The sequence below is a fragment of the Gopherus evgoodei genome, chromosome 14 (genome assembly GCF_007399415.2).
Source record: "Gopherus evgoodei ecotype Sinaloan lineage chromosome 14, rGopEvg1_v1.p, whole genome shotgun sequence".
Classification (NCBI taxonomy): domain Eukaryota; kingdom Metazoa; phylum Chordata; order Testudines; family Testudinidae; genus Gopherus; species Gopherus evgoodei.
In genome coordinates this window covers 20186240-20209714 of record NC_044335.1, presented here as the reverse complement: position 1 = coordinate 20209714, position 23475 = coordinate 20186240, and the positions used below count along the sequence as shown (strand labels likewise).

Sequence of the window (23475 nt, the reverse complement as noted above, 5' to 3'; positions counted from 1 at the left end):
TGTTATGAATTTGCCGGTTGCCAGTAGGGATTTGCATTATTATCACAATACACTGGGAGAGCTAATGTTCAGAGTCTGTGGCCAGCACGAGATGCTGCAGCGGTCCAACTCCTGCAGTTCACGAAAATGATGCTGTCGGTCTTATCGCTGTTCTCTCTCCACTCACTCACCGTGGCTGCTGGGGGTTGGGTACATTTCCCTCGTGGTGGGGCGGGCTGGCTTAACCCTGACGGGAGGCTGAGGCCTGGTGCCTCAGGAGCCTGTTGGCGGTTGCCATGGCAGTTGATGGGACGGGGAGAGAAGCCGCCAATGGCCCCGCCCACGGGATGGAAGATACAGGGGACGGTTGAACAGCCTCATCCCTGCCTGTCAACGGCCACCCAGCTAAGTGCCCCCATAGGTTGGCTCGAACACTGGCACCACCCACTTGGTCTCTTCGACCAATGACTGCCTTGCTACCCGAAACGTCACTGATTACTGCTTTGGAGGCCCTGCAGCACCGCTGCCTCAGCCCCGCCCTCCAAGGGGCTCTCTGTCTTCTCTTTGGCTGACCCGCCTCCTCACTCCCGTCTCCAAACAGATCGTTCCGTGCGTGGATGACGTCACCACGCTCGGGACGCGACCAATGAGCGCAGGGCTGAGGGGCGGGTGCATTGTGATGACGCAAGTGGCGTCGCTCCGGGGAGGGAGTAGGAGTCGGAAGCGGTGGCGGAGGCCGAAGCTGAAGTAGCTGCTGTGGTACCATGGGGGCCGTGCTGGGGGTCTGTTCGGTGGCTAGCTGGGTGAGTGGCGGGGCGGCCTCACTGGTGGGGGTGCGAGCTCCGCCCACCGCCTGGGCCCCCGTATGATCCGTGCTGGGACAATGCTGCGCCGCCCTCTTGCCCCCCGCTACCGGGGGAATGCGGCTGTGAGGCCTGGTCGCCCGTGGGGGGGCGTTATTACCGCCGCTAACGCTCGTCGCCAGGCCCGGAGACCTCCCCACCCCGAGCTCTGCGCGCTATGTCGCTGGCAACTAGCGGGGCTGTGCTGTGCCTGGCGCTGAGCCACGTATCACGGCTGTTCGGGGGGCACTTGTGTACAGCGTTGTACGGTCACATAGCGAGAGGCAGGCCCAGCCCCCAGGAGCTGCCAGGCTCAGGAGCTGGATAGGCAGGCGGAGGGAGGAGGGGATGTGATCATTGATCAGTGGTGTTTGGCAAATGTCCTGAGGGATCCAGGGGACTTTTTGCTGTAGCTCAGGGGTTTCCTGCCTCATTTCGAATACTACAGACATTGTTTGTTTATTTCTGGGAAGTCCCTCCTTGTGTTTGTAACTTCAGAAGGCATAACACAGGAAGTAATCATTGAGTTATCAACAACACACAAATTACTATGAGGACATAGCGGAGGCTCATTTGGGTTATTGTAGGGCAAAGCCCATAAACTAGGGAAGAGATGGGTGGGGGGGAAGCTTTTGAAAAATGCTGGGTACTTAATCTGTTATAAGAGAATCTTACACATCTAGTGACACCACTTTTATGTTGTCTTTGTTGTTACTACTTGCAGTTCATCAACCTTAAAACAATGAAAATGTATTTGCTACCTTCACTTTCTAGTTCTCTTGTATTAGTCCAGTGCGAAGATTGCAAATACTGCAGTGGTATGTCTAATTTTAAACATGAACTGTTTTCCTGGAAATTATTTATTTAATTCATTTTTTGTGTTGCGTTTGTGGGTGTAAATTACTGACAGTGACCTTTGAAATACTTTTAAGATATAGCTCAATAGTTGTAAAACCTGTTAGTACACCTCTACCCTGATATAACGTGACCCGATATAACATTTTCGGATATAACATGGTAAAGCAGTGCTCCGGGGGGCGGGACAGGGCTGCGCACTCCGGCGGATCAAAGCAAGTTCAATATAACGCAGTTTCACCTATAACGTGGTAAGTTTATTTTTAGCTCCTGAGGACAGCGTTATATCACAGTAGAGGTGTATGTTTTATGTAGTGTCATAAAACACTGGAACCAGTTAGGTTGGGTTTTTTCTAAGCTCGATGCTCTTGAAACCACTTTCTAAATAAGAAATTCAGAAATTGGTTTTAAATACGACTTGTTTCCATAATAGATAAATGCTGATAGCAGTAGAGAGAAATGAAAACACTTTCAACCTTTCATAAATAATATCTCCTAAAGCTTCTCTGTAATCAAGAACTTCAAATTTGAGCATGCACAATTCATGAGGAATAGAATTCCTGACCACAGCAAATCATTCATTGCTGCCCCAGTATAACTTTGTGCACATTAGGAATTATAGAAACCCTTTTTTCCTAAAAGAGGGAGTGGTGTTGCTTGTGAAATCTGTCACCTGTGTTTTTCCTTCCTATTAGTGGGTCCCTACAGCCTGGTAGCCATTTGTAATAAGAAGAAAGCAAAATAAGTCTTGCATGTTTGTGCTGAGAAGTGCAGAACTACTTGTTCTAATGTAATTACGGGCCCTATGACCATACCATATTTCTATAATCTTCTGTTTTGTAAACTAAACTGTATTGTACGTGTGTGATTTTATGCCTTGGAGTGCGGTTATAAAACTAAAAATATAATCACACGTGTAAAAGGATGGGAGTGCCATCACTTGAGACACCTTAAGTGAAGATGATAAAACAATAAAGAATTTACTATAGGAAAAAAATGCCATCAAGGTTAATCTTGATGTCTAAATTGATTACTTTGGTCTCTAATTTTTGTGGTAACTTCTGCAGGAAGTGAGTGACTGGAGCTATTAATTTCCAGGGAAGCGGTATTTGGCTGAGTAGGGGGGCTGTGTTTAATGATGATGATTAGCCCTTTTGAAAGTGAGGTCTCTATAGGGAAATAACCTTACTGTTCCCATGTTGGTTCTCCAGATTCCATGTCTGTGCAGCGGTGCCTCATGTTTGCTGTGTCGATGTTGTCCAAACAGCAAGAATTCCACAGTGACCCGTCTTATCTATGCCTTCCTCCTTCTTCTCAGTACGCTTGTTGCCTGTATCATGCTAGCACCGGGAATGGAAGAGCAGCTGAAAAAGGTATGAATAAGACATTTGTGATCTCTTTTGTAACAAAGCTATGACCTATGCTAGTAACCCCCAATTCATGTTGTTAGCCATGGACTACCTCACACACAAATGCCCAAATAAACTGGAGATGTTGAAAGGGGGGAATTTCCCAAACAGAGACAAAATTAACTGTGTTGTAAATCTTTGGATTGCAAGAGTGTTGCCCATGTGCATAATTGAAATGTAAACTACTGGTAAATAAATTACATTTTTTTTGTTTGTCCTCAGCACAGCACTGCTCAGAGTGCCTGTCACTGTCCTGCAAATTCTCTCTGTAGAGCAGTTCATTCAGATTTTATGTTGCTGGGAACGGGATTTATGTTACACCATTAATTCAGATGCTCCTGCTGTGTTGAGTTAAATCCTTGAATAGGAAGAACACTTCTCCCAACTGGAGACAGAATCCTGTTAGGATGGTGGTTGGAGAAGAGTATTCCAAGACTTGGGGCAACAAAAATATTAACTGACCAGTGTGGTCTGAGTTCTGCCAAAAAGTTCAGTTGTCTGTTCAGAAGTGAGCTGCTACTGAGGCTGCCACGCAAGAGTGGGCAAAGGAATATAATGGAGACTTGCCACAGTATATATGGAATGGTATTCTGTTTGGCTCCTAGTTTGAAATATCTATTTAACTTTTGTGACACTTGGGCATCTCAGGTCTAGAGAATGAGGATACCAAATTCACATCCTTGCTCTAAGCCTTCCACGCTGATTCTTTCCTTTTGGGTAAATTAGTTACTGTCTATATGTCTTGGTTATGCAGTGATATGGGGAGGAAAAGGTGACACTAGGAACAAATCTGATCTCTGCCTGTGGACCAGATGCAAAGCCTTTTCTCACAATGGCCACCAGAGGAAAGCTGGCTGAGACCCTTGCGTTAGTTGTATTTGTCATATTTGTGACTGCAGTCTTAGAACTGCAAGTTTACAAGTCTCTTTTTATCCAGGTGCCTGGATTTTGTGATGAGGGGCTTCATACCCGGCTACCACACATGAATGGCTTTGTCAACTGTGATGTGCTGGTTGGATACAGGGCTGTCTATCGAATCAGCTTTGCCATGGCAGTGTTCTTCTTCATTTTCTCTCTTCTTATGATACAAGTGAAAACGAGTAATGATCCGAGAGCCTCAGTGCACAATGGGTATGTAGGCATTGTATTGACTTGCCTGTTAACTTGCTTCATCTGTCTCTTACCAATTTCTTCCCCAGATAGGTCATTAGGAAAAAGTTCCTAACTGTCAGGGCGGTTAAACAGTGGAATAAATTGCCTAGGGAGGTTGTGGAATCTCTATCTCTGGAGATATTTAAGAGTAGGTTAGATAAATGTCTATCAGAGATGGTCTGGACAGTATTTGGTCCTGCCATGAGGGCAGGGGATTGGACTTGATGACCTCTCGAGTTCCCTTCCAGTCCTAGAATCAAGGAATCTGTCACTATAGATTCATAAGGTGTGTGTGGATGAACAGCCTGGATTGATTCCTTTAGTTCCTTTGCTGATTGCTTAGAGCACTGCTTCTGAAAGTGTGTAAGTAACTAATATCCCTAGGAAGCCACCTACTTGCACTGCATTTCTAAAGTACTGATAATTACAAGCTGAAACATTATGCCTTGAAATCAGCTAACTCGTATGTTCTGTCATTTTCCCAAACATGTATAATTCTTTGGAGTGTGGCGTTCATTTGAAACTGCCATCTTTTTTTTTTTTTTAAAAAAGGGAGATAAAGATGGAGTGGAAAGGGAGACTCTTGACTAATATTTTTAGTATACCTTATTTAAAAGAAACCTTTTAAAATAACTGAGACTTTGTTAAATGTTTTCTTATTTAACATTCTCTCTCCAGGCTAAAGCACTATTTCACACTATTCAGTTGTGAAATGTTATAGATATTATTTCATCACCAAAAACCCATTTGGGTGTATATGTACCCTGTCCGAGCATGTGCAGGTTTCAAAAGACCACTCTTATTTGGCAGTCTCCTGTGTGAAAAAGACCATCTCAGAGCGTCCCCAAATAGACTGAATACAATTCTGTTCCATCGTTATTAGACAGTCACGTCTATTAATCAGCCATATTTTGTTCACTTAAAACAGGGTTCATTGTACAGATAGAGGACCAACACTGTAAAACATGTTTCTTTTCATTTTAAAAAGGTTCTGGTTCTTCAAAATAGCTGCCATAGTTGGTATCATGGTTGGAGCCTTTTACATTCCTGAAGGGCCTTTCACAAGAGGTAAAGTTAATAAATAGTCATGGAATTGCTTTTGAAAATACAAACTTTTTCACAAATTACCAGAGTTTATAGTTGGTGCATTCCAAGTTATGGTTATTGTAGAGTACATACAGTGCAACCCTGTTTCCCTGGAATGTTCTGGTAATTAGTTACGAAGTAAGCAGTATGTGTCCTTGGGCATAGCTGCAGGTGCTGTTTCACATAAACAGGGCCGAGCTCCATATTTATACAGTAGTTAAATACCTTAATTATTTTGTTAAGTGTTTGTATGACTGACTAAATCTTCGTTTCTCTTCTGTCACTATTCATATTAGATGTCAGGAAAGACTTCGTTTCCCAAGACATTTAAGGGATCTTCTGCAAAGACCTTTAGGAATTTCTATCCTCTTCAGTCAGCTATTCTAAGGAAGTGTTTACCTGTGACTAGTACTATTTGCATCCATTTTTGTAGGATTGTTGGGGAGTTAAATCACCTTTCATAAACTTCAGTGGTCACTTATGGACATGAAAATAATATCTTACATTAAACACTGAATTCTTCTCTCTGAAAACACTTTAGGCCCAATCTTGCAAATACTTAGCGTGTACTTCAGTGTGATTCAAATTAAGCAAGTGAAACTACTTGCATGTTCTAGAGCCAAGTACATGTGTAAGTATTTGCAGGATCGATGCCACAGAGTATTAGGGGACTGAATTTCCAGGCTATATTTTCAGTATTCCTTTTAAAAGCTGATAAGCTAGTTTATAGGTTAACCTGAGGCTAGTTTTTCTACCTAGTAAAATACAAACTATGAGAAATAACTAACTTAATACCCCTTCATGTCTTTTCTAGCATGGTTTATTATTGGCATTCTTGGAGCCTTTTGCTTTATTCTCATCCAGCTGGTGCTGCTTGTGGACTTTGCTCACTCCTGGAATGAGTCCTGGGTTGGGCGAATGGAGGAAGGAAACTCCAGGTGTTGGTATGTGGGTAGGTATCTAAATCAGAGAATGCAGAACATAACTAGAAGAAACAAACAGTGCCTACATAGCCTAAGTACAAAAATAAGGGATAGCCTCTTACAGCCCTGCCACTGTGTACGTGCTGTTCTCTGATCTGCATCCTACAACTGAAACTCCATAGTTACCTGGGGAGTTAGAAGCCGCAGTGTTGCTCCACTATAGCTCTATGTACAAGCTGGTTCTAGCCTCTTTAATTAAAATGGGAAGTAGACCTATCAGTCACTGTCCATTTTGATGGTCATAAGAAATAAAATTTAAATTTCTTGCCCAGCTATGTAGTAGAGAAGCATGGTCTGAATACAGGGCTAGCAGCCATTGACTCCCTTAATATCCTCAGGCAAGTCAGCTAAGCTCTATTCCTTAGTCACCCTGTCTGTATAGTGGTGATAACGTGGCTGCACCTCATGCTTGTAGGCTGTTGATGTGATTGTAAGTGGCTCCAGTGACACAACCATAACAATAAACAGTTTAACTATATTAGCTGAGAACACTAACCTCTGTGGCTCCTTATATTATAAATAACTTGAAAGAAGTGCACTATAAAAGCACCCAGTCTTTGTGGGGTAGAGAGAAAATCTTGCCTCTAAAATTCAGGGCTGATAAGTGCCCCAATGGGGAGCCTGCAGAAGTATTTGTTTCCACCCTGTGTCTCTTCTTTTTCAGCTTTATTTTCTTGTGCGAGCTTGAACTACATCTTGTCGATAATTTCTGTTGTGCTCTTCTATGTATTCTATACAAAACCTGATGGTTGTACTGAGAACAAGTTCTTCATTAGCTTTAATATGATCCTGTGCATTGTTATCTCCATCGTTTCTATCCTTCCGAAAGTTCAGGTACTACATTTTCTATTTTTGGTTAAATCCTTTTGTACACAGACAGCAATATCTTTAAATCTCCTTTGAAGTATACATTTGCTGTTTTTTATGATACACATTCAGAAAAAAATTGTCACAGGATGAGACCATGCTAATGATTATGTGGGATAACTAGAAATACGCAGAAAACTGAGCCTAATGCAATAGTTCCTGAACTGTGGACATTTAGAGCATTTACTGACCATCCGCAGAAAGCTGGCATGTCACATAATGACAGCTGGAAATCAGCATCGTATTGGACACATCTGAAATACAGTGCGCCAAACTATTTTTTTGTGCACTTAATGAAAGCAGTTGCTGTGGTTGCCTCAGAGATACTACAGCTACCATGGATCAGAGGGGAGGCATCCAAGAGATGCTGGGTAAAACCTTCAGCATACCTAAATCACATCAATTGGATTTAGGCGCTTAAGTCATTAAGATGCTTTTGAATACTTTCATGAGATATGGTGTACTATGAAAATTTCTAAGAACCCTTGGCCTAGCTAGCAAACAATGAATGATGATAGATTAGTCTTCCTTTGCTCTGATTGTATCTTACAACAGCAACATAAACAATGTTGCCCTTTATGATAATTGTGGAAACCCACATTAAATGAAAAGGATTGCACATGTGTAAATTGAGGGTTGAATTTGGATTGTTCTATTTTGGGTGATTTATAAACGGGCGAATTCTTTGACCTGTTTTGATGTCTGTTAAACAAAAAATAGTTCTGCATCAGGTAGAATACACTTGCTTCACCTGGTTAAACATCCTTTGAAGAATACTGGGCATATCTGTAGGTCTTGGGTTTTAAAGTTGCTTCTCTTCCCCCAAATCTATTTTGAGTCACCACCGCTGCTAATATGTATCGGGGGATTACTAGATATTGCTCAAAGTTATTTGCTAGACTTGTATTTTGCAAGCCTGCTACAGTCAGTCATGTCCCGATTAAATCAAGCAGGAGCTGCTGATCAAAGATGGTGTGTGCAGTGCATGCGTTTGGATCAAAAGGGATGAACCTGTGTCCCTGGCTTGTTTATTACCAGTATTCTCAACCTCCAAAGATAGGCTCCCAGCGTGTTCTCAGTCCTGAATTATCTGCTGCCATATATGTAATACATGGCCCTAAACAGTTATGGCAAATGTTTTAGTCACTAAATACTCATAGACAATACTTTTTTTAAAGGGTTTGATTGTAGTTACTAGATGTTAGGCAAATCTGCAGCAATTAGGATTAAATCCAGATCTATCTGAAATGCCTTTTTTGACTCTGGAGGGCATTTTGTCTTTAAACAGGAACATCAGCCTCGCTCTGGCCTCCTCCAGTCCTCTGTTATTAGTCTCTACACAATGTATCTCACTTGGTCAGCTATGTCTAATGAACCTGGTAAGCATCTATCTGCCTTGGTAGTAATGTATTCCATTTTTAAAACAAAAACATATCAGTGGAGTTTACTGTAATCAGAAGCCATTGTGCTGAGATTGCTGGTCAAATGATGCATTTGCGAATCCATGCAACATGTGCATACTCAAGGTGTAGACTTGCTACATAGTCATATTCAGCTTCTCTGTGGCTCTCTTCTGTGTGGCGCATATTGCAGCCATCTATTCTGGAGGACCCGAAGACCTGGTTGATGGACAAGGTCTGGACTGAAGTTAATTCTCTAGACCAGGCTTATGTATTGCGTTCTCTGAACTCCTTTCTAGTGAACCACAGAACTAAATATTTTGAGAATCAAGCAGTGGGGGGATTGGAATGTGGGAAGGATGGTGTCTGTGCAAAGATCTGAGAGAGGGCCTGATTAGTGTACTCCAATCTAGTCAAGTGCAGGTGGGAAGACTTCTTGCCACTGATGCTACTGGGGAATCCAAGAGCAATTGGAAGTCCAGAAGGAACTCTAGACTACAAACCTGGCCAATAAGATGACAGGGATGAGTTTTACTAAAAAGTTTGTGCCTGTTTTATCTCTTTTTTTGTAAACCTCTTTCAGACAGAAGCTGCAACCCAAGTTTGTTGAACATCTTCACACAGATAACTGCACCCACAGTAGCTCCGGCTAATGCAACTGTCATACCTGCTACTCCATCTCCACCAAAGTCCTTGCAGTGGTGGGATGCACAGAGTATTGTTGGACTTGGTATCTTTGTTCTTTGTCTCCTGTATTCTAGGTAAGATCTGAGTCACTCAAAGCAGAAACAGGCAGCACTTACCTTCCTTTTGTGGACACTGGGTGGGTTTGTGTATGAAATCTACCTGGCTTGCACATAAGGCTCTGTCTAGCTTGATGTCGGCAAATAAAAATCTGAAAGACTAGTAAAACTGTGAGAAGGGTAGAGGCTTCACCAACCTTGTTCTTAATTAGTTGAAGTCTTAAGCTAAAAAAGGACGTAATAACATGAAGTGGGGAGGAGGATGTTACTTAGTCAGTAGGTAAATAGTAGGAGAGTTGTTTCTGAACTGACCTCCAATCACAATTAAAAAAAAAAAAAAGGCAAAACTAAACACATTGGGGTAAGGCGTTTGCCTGGACTGGAAGTTCAGAAGCAGCACACTGTTTCCACTGATAGCAACTGGAATCTGTGTCTTGAGTTTCCAACTCTAGCAGGCGCTAGGAGTTAACTTCCTGGTGTGGTACTGTCACCTGCAGTGATCTCCACAGCAGTGTCAGGTGTCTCTGGAAAGGAGGGGAATATGTTCCTACTCCAGAGATTGGGTCTCTGATATGTAACATGGATGGAAATGGATCTCCTAAGGAGCATTCCTTTTTTTAGCCCTTTGGAAAAATTTCAGTCAATCACAACACATTTTGGGGATGGAAAAATTTGACTAGTAGTTATAGTCACTAGTGAAACCCACCCCTGTGTTCTATAGGATGGATTTTTAACTTTTCTTTTTTGGGTCACTTCGCAGCATCCGCTCTTCCAGTAACAGCCAGGTGAACAAGCTGACTTTGTCTGGGAGTGATAGTGTCATGCTGGATGATGCTGTGGGAACTGATGGTGGGTCTGTGGAAGATGGAGAAGTTCGTCGGGTCATGGACAATGAGAAAGGGGCAGTTCAGTACAACTATACTTTCTTTCACTTCATGTTGCTCCTTGCCTCTCTCTATATCATGATGACACTCACTAACTGGTACAGGTAGGAACAAAATGGGTTTACATTTTTAAACATAAAATATATTTACAAAAGTGGATGAAAGGTGCATCTGCTACCTCAACTCTGGGTGGCTCATCTGACTATCTATGCAGCTTTAATTCCTGCTGGGAGAGTAACTCTTATGCCCCATTCCCCCTTATATCCAGTGAGTTCTCTGGTAGTTTAGGAATTCAAAATCTGAAGGCTACTCTGAAATCTGGGACATCTGTCCTGTGGTTTGAGATCTTCCCTTCATGCTAGTTGCATCAAAGTTGTGGTGGTTAGCTTTTTGTGTTGATGAAATAGGATAGTAAAGAAACAGTTGAAAGCATTAAAGGCATTGACAGTAGAAGTGGGGTCGGTGAGCCTGCATAAAGGATTATCCAAATTTGTAAGAGCAGCAGGTACCAGACTGACTAGCAGATTTTTCTTGAGATTCCTGTGGCTGTGCATCTTTCCTCCAGTTGGCATAATGAGTTAGGGACTCTGTCCTTTTGAAAAGTTTTTGGTTCTGCCCAGTGTGAGATTGAAAAGACAAACAGGAGAAGGAATGTTGGCAGCTACAGACATGGAAGCCACTTACGTGGTAAGAGTTCCCTCAGCGCCATTGAGACTATCCATCTTGAGGCTGTGCCCCCACCACCTACTTACTGCCTTTTTCTTCTGATTGGCTGACCTACTACATGGGATGGTCTTGCATTTTCTCATTTAGTGGAGGAACAGCTGCCTGAAATGAAGAACTGAAGTTGGTTAACTGGCTGTGGAGTCAGTTTTAAGAGTGGTGATGCATAAACATACATAGGCTGGGACATACTGAGGCTAGGTGGCAGGACACCTCTAAAGTTCTGAAATGAGGGACTTTGCAGTTTAGGGTCTTCACTTATAAGGCAAGGAGCCTTTTTGGAAATGATGGTGGAGTTCCAAACATGCTGCATCTTCAATTCAGTAAAAGTGCAGAGAGGGTAGCAGCAGCAGCAGGCTTGTCATTAACAACTATTTTTCCATTGTTACAGCCCTGATGCAGACTTCAAAACTATGACAAGCAAGTGGCCAGCTGTCTGGGTGAAGATCACCTCAAGCTGGGTCTGCCTCCTTCTCTATGTCTGGACCCTAGTGGCTCCTCTTGTCCTTACCAATCGGGACTTCACTTAAATGATTGTGCTTGTCTGGGATTATGAAAATGCCTGAAGTTCCTCTGCTGAAAGCCAAAACGTCATGTATTGCTTTGGTTATTCCTTAAAACTAAGGAAAATGCATCTTTTCATGTTCCATGCACGTGGATAGAAACTGCTGGATTATGTAATGCTTGATGCAGTATCTAAACTAGAATAATTTTGATACTATTTTATTTTAACCTATATGTGAGGTTAGTTATTAGTGCATTTTGAAAGCTACCACCACTATGGTGGTAGTGTTACAGCACAGAAGAAAAACACTTGTATTATCCATTAGTTCCAACACAATATTGAAGAGAACCATTAAACACAAAGTAATGTATTTTAAAGAACAAGCCGTGTTCAGCATAACGCACTAAATGCTTCGGTATGTGGAAGTGTAAGCCATACTGCGTAAGTTTCTACATTCCATTGTCTAAAGGAGCATCCTCCTGTTTGTGGGCAGAAACTTATACATTCACTGCAAGACCAAAATCTTACAGATGTGTAGCTGTTAACTCTAATTCCTGTTCCCAGAATAATACTTTTAGATTTTATGGAAACTGTGCTTCTCGATTTAGTATATTTGCCAAATATTTTAACTTTGATTTAACTCTAAACTAATCAGATACTTCTGTTGTTTCAAATTAAAGTTATGCTGGAAAAACAAGTTTTTTTTATTAAGTCTCAATTTGTCTGAGCTTGAAGGAGTTAATACACATGAAATTGTCAATATTTGCATGATGAATGCATTTGATTAAAATATAGATTAACTTTTCAAAGCATCTTTCAAACTGTTCCAGGTAGGTGCAGGGATTGAGGCAGCAAATTCATAGTCTCCCACCATATTTTGAATTAAAGGGTAGCTAACACAGCTGCTGAAATTACAAGTCATGTGGTAGGATATGTAGTACCTAGAAGTTAATGGCACAAGTGGTGTGTCATATGAACGAACATTGTAATTATACCTTCATTCCAGTCCTCTGATGCTGAATCACATGTTGGATGGTGAGTCTATGATGTTACAAAACACATAGCAAAGTGGATTTGGTTATTTTTTTTTTTACTGTTGACTATTACAATTAGATTACTAACACTAGTTATTTCACGAGGAGGAGGAAGGTATCCAAGCTTGCATCTTAAATTTTTAGCTTTTTACTGCATCCTAGTGCATGTACAATATTAAAGTGACAATTCAGGCCTAAGTGTATGTTTAAGTTTCTCAGCATGTCCACTTTCTTGTAATTTGGCCTGGTCATGGTGTCAACAAGTATGTTGTAACAAAGGACACTACATACAACTGGGTGTGCGCTGGTAAGGAAGAGGAGTGGGAAGATGGAAAAGCTAGGGTAGCCTTTGTCTGGTCACTATCTTGTATCCTACAGCCACTGCTAAAATACAATTATCAATAAATTAAAAGGTTATCTGACTGCTATTAGGACTCCCTTTTTATTTAATGTAGCTGTAGATACTAGGCTACAGCTGTTCATTTCATATTCTATCCTGGATGGTGCATGGTATGCAGCATGCTCACTAGCCTACTTGAGTTTTTTTCAGTTACTAAATGCTGTCTACGAAGGTTGGATTTTTATCTCCTATTAATGGTACTTTAACTATGCTTAGTTAATTAGTTAGAATAGACATGTCATCTTGCATCTCAGCAGATTCAGGTCACATCTCTCACTTATGAAGATTCCCAGACACTGTTTAATTAGAATGGCCAAATGGCATTTCAGTTGAGCTAACTAAGCCAACGTTAACATTCAAGCTGATAATACTTTTTGTTTGATTATTCAAACTTTAACCATCATAGTACACATACAGACACAAGGCCAATGCTTCAAGCAAGATATCTGAAGAATCAAGATTACTACATGCCTACACAGGCAAATTGGAAAAGTTGTCTGGCATTAATATTTAAGTTGTACTAAACTGAGCGTGAGCTGCTATCAGCCTCAGGGGGAGGGAGTCTGATTTGCCAGAGGGAAATAAGCCTGAAGTTGTATCAGTTAGGAGTGATGCAGTGACATCTAACCTAACTTAGAAAAGGGTATTGTACATGTACACTCAAAATGAACTCGATGCTGTTATGGTAGAATTATTTAATACCCAGTCATGCATAATAAAAGTACATACTTTGACCACTCCATTTTATAAAATGCCATATAAAAATAAACATTTTATCAAAATAACAGATGTATATTAAACCCAACAACTTTAGGTCCACTTAAACCAAAAAGCAAAATAATCATTTGAACAATCATATATATTACAGAACTTGTGCCAAAACACCCTCATTCCCTGAAAAAAGACCTCTGTATATATAACACCTATTTGCCCTAGTATAAATTCAAGTATTTTATTTACAGTATGCAATTAACTGTTGTCACACTTCCTGTGAGACAGTACAGGTCGCCCAAGGCAGTTTAAGCACCTTCCTCTCAGTTACTGCCTAGCCAGAATTGTTACTTCTGACATTGTCCTTACTCAGCAAGCTTCCCATGGAACTGATTTTTAGAAAAGTTTAGTTGAAACAGCCAGATTGTTAATTCTAATACTGAAAGGGATTTTTTTTGAGCTAACTCCATTGCTCTTCCTTCCCTTCTACTTTAAAGATAAGGAGTAACTAGAACTGCGAGCCTGTTGTCAAATGTGCTACCTGCCGCTGAGACAAAAGGGCTGCCAATCATTAAAGAGCTTAACAGCTCAACTTTTCTACAAAGTTTGTTTTTTAATTAGTGCTTTAGGTACCAAAATATTAACAGCTTCCAGATGGTAAGCTGTAGTTCATCTTGTGAAAGTCTACACTTTCGCTAGGAAGACAAGGAAAGCATTGGCCCCCCATGAGGGAATTAAGAAAAGTTATAGCTGAGAGTAATGGATAACATACTGGCTTTGTCTACTTGTGCTGTATTACTGATGACAGAGCTATAATGAACTTAAAAACTAGATTCCAAAGAGTCTTTAACAACTCAAACAAAAGTTCTGCTGAGAGGAAAACTTAAGTCTCCATCTACAAGTAAGATGAGCAAAGCTATTTTGTTTAAGGATAAAGTACAACAGACTGTCAATTTTTCTTCCAAGGAAGACCTTGGCTTGAGGCTACACATGAAATCTAGTCTGGTTATCATATTTTAAGGCAGGCCATAGTGCAAAAGCATTGAAAAAAAAATCAGGTTTTGCCCTGGTTGCTGGAGACTTCCTACCCACAAATCCTTTTTAAAGAGGAAGCTAAGTTTTCTAACATGGAGCTTTTCCTCTTCAACAGTTACCAAACTGGTTGAGAGCAGCTCCACTTAGGCTATGTCTACACTGCACGCTGGTGGCATAGCAGGGCAGAGGTAGCTATGTGCCACAGAGAAAAGCAGGCTGCATCCACACTGGTGTGCAGCTACACATGCCAAGGATAGGCTATGGTAGTTCCTTCGTGCCAAAGCCTGTCACTGCTTTAGGGAAAGACTCCAGGAGCAGGACACTACACTGCTAAAAATAGCAGTGAGTGGGGTGGCACCATGTGGGCAAGTAGGATACATATGCACCAGCTTTAGGCATGTCCTTCCTCTCCTCGCCTAAGGAGTATTCATCAGATGTGCTGCTTTTTGCACTAGTGCTAGGGAGAAATGCAGTGTAGAGGTAGCCGTAAAGGAGAAACCACCCAACAGTGAAAGAGGAAGATTAAAGCCTGCCATGCAACCAGTTCAAAGACAAATGCTGTATCCTGGAGGGTTTTTTTTAATTTTTGGTAGGGGACAGAGGGAAATTAGTAGTCAGCAATCACTCAAACCATCCAAGACACCCCAACACATTTTCGGCAGTTAGGTGGGTTGACAATTATGGTTTTAAGCAAAGCTATGCCACCTTCTGATTATTTTGCTAGGTGGAAGAAGAGCTGGATTTATCTCCACAGTGAAGGCAAGCAACATGAAGGTTAAGCATGGCACAGTAGCTCAGAGGAAAGTTTTGCTCAAATGAAGAGACACTAGCCAGCACTGCATTTTTGCCTGGTCTGCACAAAAGTTGGGGGCGGACATGGTTTATGACAGGAATGATATTTCTCACCTAAAAATACTTTCCCCCATGAAAATTAAGACTAGTATAAAAGGGGCATAGGCTGTCATGCATTGATGTTAGAGGCAGAAGAGTTTCTCCTACTATCCTTCATACCTAAAAAGGTGAAGGAAAGAAGAAAGCTATATTCTCTCTCAATAGATTCCTGCCAGCTCTCCAGCATCCTACACAACAGTAAAAGTGGTCTGCTAAAGTCTTTCTGTTCAAGTGACAGGATATGAACTTCTTGTCCTCACTGGAGGTATGAACTGCTAAGTGGAAAAAGCGTTAGACTTTATTCCATTCAAAACCCAGTCCCACTCTTCTATTGCTTAAATAGAAGAGCTAGAATTTTACCAGGCCAGGGAGCTGACACTTCCCTAATCTATTCCTTCCCAAACTCTTTTTGGCAACAAAGTCATGCTGTGGTGTAATCTAGGAAGAGACATTCAAACAAGCACAGTTTGGCACTCAGAGAAAAGGATGGTCCAACTCCTTGAGACCATACATTTTATATTTACAGTAAGATAACCGGTCCCTGTTTCTCACTTGGCACTCAGTAAAAAGATTCACACTCCCAACCTCTCTCCTTCCCCCCACCCGCCAAAAAGAAATTCTAGCCATTTTAAAAGTGCTATAAAGATGAGGTGTGTGATTATAATCAGTGTTCTTGTCCACTGACATCCCTTTTAAATAACGGGGTGTGCTTTCCTGGCTGTAATGAGGTTTCGCCTTTGCACCATTTATATAGTGCATGACATGTGCAAAGATAATGTGCTCAGAGTTCATTTAAAATTCAATATCATGACACAGAATGAACTTGGGGAAGAGCCTACACAGATGCAGGACATGTTAACCTCATTTGACATTAGAACTAAGGATCTAAAGCACTGGAACACATAAGCTTAGGTTAAGCCCTACAGAACTGACCAAAGTCTAAACTTTACAAAAGAAGCTGCCATCCAAAGAGAAGGGGATGACAAATAGCAACACTGTTACTTAAACCAGGACAGACATGAACAGAGAACAACTGCAATACAACAACTCTGAACATTCTTAAAAATATACATCTGCATTTGGTTTATGAAGACTCTGATTCAAAAATTCTATCCAAAGTAACGTAGCTCAAGAACTACCGTGCTATCTCTTACTTAATATTGCCTTCTGTGGATGCTATCTGCTACACACTCTTTCCACATAGGTTCTATTTAAGTTACTTGGGGAAGTTGAAAAGTAAGGCAGGGCATCAAAGTGACCAGCTGAAGGAAAGAGCAACTGATTCTATCTAAGCCATGCTGAATATGAGTGAATGACCTCATTCCTTCTCAGGTGGTCTATATTGTTAATATTCAAAGATGCATCTTTCTGGAAAAAACGCTACGCAATCTATGATCTGAAAGGCTCAATTTTTTTGAAGTGGAATTTGTTTACAAAGTTATGGTAACTTTCTCCTTTCAAATCCAAAGGGCAAATCTGTTAGAAATTCCACACATGCAGAGTGTGCAAAATATCAGGGAGAAGCTCCAGTATGCATTCTGATACTCCTGGAACATGCTACTACACAGACAGGACCAGGTATTAGGTCCAGGACTGTGAATTGGACATTTCTGACAATCTCCACTGACAGAGCTTCAGTTTGCAGGGTGCAGTGATGATGCTATTTTCTGATGATTGCCAAACTAGCAAATCTTTTCTGCTACTTTTACCCTGAGAGAAACTCTTATGATATTCACTCTAATGAGATATTTTTTCTCTCACTACTATTAAGAGGAATTTGCTAGATGGCATCTTTCACACTGAGATTAACAAACCTTAATACTTGAGGTGGCTTGGGAATTGTGTGTCCTGCCTAGATTCCAAAGAGAACTCTGCCTTGCCCCCATCTCACCCACTTTAACTTGCTTTGGTTCCACAGTGTAAAATGCCTCAGCACTCTACTCACAAACTGGAAGTTTAGGAGTAAGGAAGAGTTCATAACCCCACTGTGTTCTTATTCCTTTCAGAACAGGAGAAGGCATCTAGACTGACTGTGCAAGGAAGCTTCCTTTAACTGCTTTGTTAATAACAGTAGTAGAGTTGAGGTTTCATGCCTCGCAGAGGCTCTTCACTCTGCTTCTCCTCAGCATCTCCACTCACTAGAGCTTCAGATGGTGAGCTGTCACCTGGGAGAACCAGCTGAGAGAAGTCATGCAGAAAGTCCTCTTCCGAGGCGAGCAGCAACTCATTCCAGGCAGCGATGTCCAGTTTTCCTGACGTTCCACCATATTCTTCAGGAAGGATCCTTTGTGGAAGGTTTTGATGAAGAGAATTCAAATCAGAGCCATGAAGAAAAAACTGAGGAAGAAAATCCCAAAATACTTTCATAAAATGTATCACATACTTTTCCAGCTTGTAATTAAACATTTTAAAACTGCAGCAAGACCAGCACATGACAAGAAGGGAGAGTCTATTTTGTTCTTTAAATAATTCTAAGGGGCACATTCCAAGATGAGGCCACTGGCTCTGCATGCACAATGGCAAGCAACATCATTTTCTTTTTGCAAAGGACAGTGCACAACATTGTGCATGCAAGAGTAGAAGCCAGTTCGATACCTTTTTGAAAGTCTAGCCTTATAGGCGATCCAGCTAGTAAATCTTAATCACAATAACCAGGTTTCCAGTTCAGTTTGAGTCTAAACTCATTCACAAGGACTGGGAGTGCAGAGAAGGCAGCACTCAGCCTTGTGAAGAGAGGATTCTTCTTCTGCATGTGAAAGAAGAATCAACCAACTGCAGGGGGAACTGGCATCCAACCTGTTTAGCTGATGAGAAAGTTACAACAACACAGGACCTTTGAGAAAGGACAACTCAGAAGACTTCCTCTAACAAACATAACATTAATGCATAGGATGCTGTTAGCCCAATAATCCCAACTCCAGAGGAAAGTTACTATACTGAATACACAATGTAGGTCCTAAAAATGTGCATTTAACTAGGTAAAATGCCAAGTTGTATTTATCAAAGAAAGCCAACCACTTCTGTCAGTCTTCTGAGAAATCCTACTGACCAGTCTCCCTAACCTTCAGCACATTCAAAACGATGAAGTTATGATAGAGCCAGACAAAAGCCAGGAAACAAAGGATGATATAGCCACATCGAGTAAAGGACACTGCCATTCCCAACTATTATCTGTTTCAATATTCTTTACATTTCATGTCCAGCAAAGAGCTTGTCATTAGGTCCAATATTAAAAGGCACAATCACTTACCCGGTTTGCTATCTTTTCCTTCAGAAAAGGCTTGAGGATGGCAAAAATTCCTTTGAATATGCGAGGCTCGTTTATAATATTGACAGCTTTGATTCTAATGGGAAAACCATCCTGGGGGAGGAGGAGATTTTTACAGCAGTTTAGAAACACTGGACAGCTTTTTCTATTTAACATTCTTGATTGTGGATTCAGACAGAACTTTGCAAAACAATCATGTTCAGATTGTGGAACTTCTGTAAGAACAGTGAGATGTACTAGCCAGTGTGTAATTAAGTGTCTAGTCCTGTCTCCACAGAACTCTCCTCATTCTCCCTACAGAGACCCAGGAAAAAAGCATGCACAGCTCAGACTAGACTAAAGCTTATGGGAAGAAGAAAAAGTCATTCAATAGTAACTTGCCCACAGTACATTACCATGCACTCCCTAAACTATAGAAAATGCTACAGCTACAGTTATCATCCTCTCCTGCCACTCAGACAAGGTAACCAGTGTCTGCTCTGCACTTCCTTCTATTCTGCCTCCTTAGGCTTGGAGCAGCCTCTCCTCAACCTCTTTCCACTTTGAAATCCTTCCTCAAAAACACACCTTTCAGGGAAGCCTTTCAAAAGCCAACTCTGCCAAATCCCTGCAACACCACTTGAAATTTGCACAGTCACCCAAGGCTCAGTGTGTGAATGGTCCTATGTCCCATCTAGATTGGAAGCTCTTTAGTAAAAACCATTTGAACAGCAGAGCATATTATCAACACTCAAAGATCAGCAAGGGGGTCTCTTCTCTCTAGTCTTACTTCATGTATCCTCCCCCTACCAGATGGAAAGCAGGCTCAACAACTCAAACTTCAAATTCCCAAAGTCGCAGTAGTTTTGGGAGGCTGGGAATATAAAGTCAGACCCAGAGCAGCCAGCATCAACCAGTTAAGAGCTGGAAGAAGGCAGAAACACATTTTAAAAGCATTCAGGTAAAAGCCAACATATGAATATTTTTGTTAGCCCGAGCAGAACTCTAGACATAGAAGCAGTTTACAGTACACAAATCAGGTCTTACCTGAAGAATTCCAATCACTTTTTTGGCTACAAAAGGACCAAAATGAGATGCCTTAGATAAGCTGACTCCTTTGTAGTCTGCAAGGATTACAATTCCATTCACTTGGGTCTCTTCAGACTGAATGAGTTTTTCTAATGTTAAGTATATGGCACGAATGTTCTCAGTAATTGGATAATTAGTTGGTGTCCATCTGTCTAAGGTTACAAAACATGTATGGTTATTTGGAAAGTAAATATAAAATGACAATATAAATATGCCCAAAAATGATCTATTTTCCAGAACTCCTAAGTTATTCTTTAATACCCACAGTCCTAGTTCATAGCAACATTTCTCAAGCAAGATGCCATATATACTTCAAGGATCAAAGGCCTTGGTCTTCAGAAAACCCTACTTTCCCCAGCACAGATTACAAGAAGAGAAATCATTTCATCTCAGAAAGAAAGCAGGTAAACAGGAAAGCAAAGTACGAAAACAGTTTACAGCAAACCTGGCAGCACTGAAAGCAGATTTAGGATGTCAGACGCTCTTTGCCCCACCTTGAATCCCCATCTAGTGGTTGAAGAGGCTTATTATAAACTTGCATCTAGAAGACAGCAGACCAATTGCTATCTCACGCTGACTGCACATTCATATTTTTCTCAAATCATCAGGCAACCACATTAACCCACTTTGTATTTTTGGTTTTACTCAACTGCAGCTATTGCTAAAAAGGAAAAAAAGTGATCTAAATTGGGAAAACAACAGACATGAATCCTTTCACAAGTAACTTTTCAGATTTCAAAAGGAAGCAATGCCATGTAATCTGCAAGAGTCACCAGTGTCCACAAGGGAGCAAGAAACAGATTTTGGCACAGTCAGAGATACCTCAAACATACACAGAATCTTGTTCCAACCAGGGAATTCAGGCATTACAATACCTGGACGAATGCAGACAATGTGGCGTCCCTCAGTGTCCAGGTGAGGCAGCACAGTGACAAAGCCAGATGCTAGGACAGCCTTAATTGCAGATGGTTTCAAGTTATTGAAGACCTCGGGCCAGCTCCTCCTGCAGCTGTGATAGTTCACCAGAAGCTGAAGCGCTCGGTCATAATCAAATTTCCTGGCTCTAAGGAACCTTAGCAAGAAAGCATCGTCCAGACACGTGCCCAGAGTAGGGTAATCCTTACACACCATGTCTCGGAGGGCTTGCACATCACGAAGCCTCCATTCAGGTTTCTCCTGCAGCTCTTCACGAGCCTTGGCAATAAGGTCAGGAGACAGTGAGCACACATACCTTGGCCGATCTGGCAGGAACTCATTATCTGATGGAGACCCCACGGATGGGCTTGTTCGGGTACAATCACTGTCTCCTGACATTAGTTAGCAGGAAGTCTGTCCAAAACAACACACACAACAAATAATCCCCATACTATCAGTATTTACATAGTATGTATTATCCCTAATAAACAGGTGGGAAAATTATGGCACAGAGAGGCTAAGTGGCTCAATCACAGGCACAATGGGAATTGGTATGAGAGCCAGAATTAGCGTTCAGGAGTTCCTGTCTCTCTGTCCTAGAATCAGATTACTAGACCATGTCATTTTTTTATGCCCCAAAACAGTATTAAATAATATTAGAAGAAGCTTTTGCACATAAGTCAGTTGATGACAGTTATAGAGCTGTGCCACCAATAAACTGCAAACAGTAAATCTAAGAGAAATAAGTTTGTATTAGCCCTTCATTTTCTTTCAGTTTTTAATTGGATATAAGTTGTCCTGACTGGGATTTTTACGGTCTCTTACACCAGCAGATCTGTATCAGTACAACTGACTGAAGTTTTCTAAGTCTCTGCATAAAGTATTAGTCAAGTCACAATCGCTACCCTAAGAAATTCTTCTGTCAGCTTGCAGCAAGAAATTTTCATTGAGTTCACCTACAAAGTGGTCTTTGTGTGTAACTGCCAATTAGCATTTATGACATTTATGTCATTTGGGCAATTAGATACTTTACAGTCAAATGTGTAGCATTTCACAAGTACATGTCTTAATTTTACTGGAAAGTACTGCGGTGCACAGACTGGAGAAGTGTAGTAGATACAGAAACAAATTCTTACTGCAACAGTTCCTCAAATATATAGTAGATTAAACAGCAGATACCTTCAAACTGTAAATGTCCTTTATTGCATAAACACAAGAATGGCCATACTGGGTCAGACCAAAGGTCCACCTAGCCCAGTATCCTGTCTTCCGACAGTGGCCAATGCCAGGTGCTTCAGAGGGAATTAGGGTGACCAGACAACAAATGTGAAAAATCGGGATGGGGTGGGGTGTTAATAGGAGCCTACATAAGAAAAAGGCACAAAAATTGGGACTGTCCCTATAAAATCAGGACATCTAGTCACCCTAGAAGGAATAAACAGAACAGGTAATCATCAAGTGATCCATCCCGTTGCCTATTCCCAGTTTCTGGCAAACAGAGATTCGGGACATATTGTGAGTGGATAAGGGGTGGGAAGAGGGGAAGAGAATAATGAAATACTGTATTTGAGTTATTTCTTGGAGCCTGATTTGGGGCTGGCACTAGAAAAAAATAGGCTTAGTTTTGTGGCTACTGTGATTCACATTCATCCGCACAGAGACCTTCTGAGAGATGTGCTGGGCTGGGCTGTGCCTTCCCCTAAAGCGTTAAGTAGGGATCATCTCTATAAACATCGCACAGGATCAACTCCCTGATGCAACTGAATAAACTGAGCTTTTCATCTTCCATAGCAGCCCCTCGGGACTTGGTGCGAGGGAGCAGGATGGGCATCTGGGTTATTTCCTGGGACGTGTCTCCTCTCCTCACACCCCGGGGACGCTCGGTAGTAGTCTGGATGGCAGCAGCAGGGGCCTAGCATCACCCTCATCAGCAGATACACGGGGCCAGGCCCAGGCCCCGGCCCCTGCGACAAGGGCCAGACTGGCAGCCTCCCAGGTCCTGTATCAATGTCACAGACCCCCCCTCCCCCGCACGGAGAGTCCCGGGCTCCCAGCGCTCGCCCCGCGCGCTCCACTCCGAGGGGGAGGGGCGCCCCCGGCCCCCCTCCACGCGCTCGGTCCCACGGCGAGAGAGGCGACCCCTCCCCCACTGTCTCGCTCCTCAGGCCGGGCCGCCACGCCCCACCCCCCGGGCCCGGGCCAGGCCTGGCCTATCCCCATGCAAATTACCGGAGCGCCGGCTCCGGGCAGAAGGAACCGTTCCGGGGGGATTAGACACCGTGACCCCGGAAACACACCGCCCACGGCCCGCCGGAAGTCACGCAAAGGCGATGGGAGAGGCCACGCGCTGAATAGCTGCGCTCCGGCCGCGGGGGGCTCGTTAATTCCTCCGCTCCGCGGTACTTTCGGTGGGAGTCAGGATGTGCCTCCCCCGCGCACGGATTGTGGTTACCCCCCACAGCCGTTGTGGTACCTTCCGGGGGGGTGAGATTGTGCCCCCCCCCCCATGTTGTAGTGCTAGGGTGACCAGACAGCAAGTGTGAAAAATCGGGACAGAGCGTGGGGGGTAATAGGAGCCCGTATAAGAAAAAGACCCCAAAACCGGGACTGCCCCTATAAAATTGGGACATCTGGTCACCCTATGTAGAGCCTTCTGGGGTGGCTGGATGGGCCCCCAACACATTGTGGTACTTTTGGTGGGGTGTGTGAGGCTATCACTCCCCTG

The 23475-nt window shown here is 42.4% G+C and overlaps 2 protein-coding genes across 2 annotated transcripts; one reads left to right on the top strand and one right to left on the bottom strand.

Annotated features, from left to right (window-relative positions):
* The first annotated feature begins 650 nt into the window (after window positions 1–650).
* Window positions 651–12889, top strand: SERINC3 (serine incorporator 3). The gene is made up of 10 exons (XM_030532784.1): window positions 651–782; window positions 2888–3049; window positions 4023–4216; window positions 5226–5305; window positions 6138–6275; window positions 6971–7140; window positions 8462–8552; window positions 9157–9334; window positions 10077–10304; window positions 11315–12889. The coding sequence occupies exons 1-10, from the start codon at window positions 744–746 to the stop codon at window positions 11451–11453; spliced, it is 1419 nt and encodes a 472-aa protein (XP_030388644.1). The 5' UTR covers window positions 651–743; the 3' UTR covers window positions 11454–12889.
* A 648-nt stretch (window positions 12890–13537) lies between these two features.
* TTPAL (alpha tocopherol transfer protein like) lies at window positions 13538–23079 on the bottom strand. Its single transcript, XM_030532786.1, has 5 exons — window positions 22980–23079; window positions 20711–21164; window positions 19794–19987; window positions 18750–18860; window positions 13538–17836 (listed from the first exon to the last, which is right to left on the bottom strand). Exons 2-5 carry the CDS (start codon window positions 21147–21149, stop codon window positions 17561–17563), a joined length of 1020 nt encoding a protein of 339 aa, XP_030388646.1. The 5' UTR covers window positions 21150–21164; window positions 22980–23079; the 3' UTR covers window positions 13538–17560.
* Between the last annotated feature and the right edge of the window lie 396 nt (window positions 23080–23475).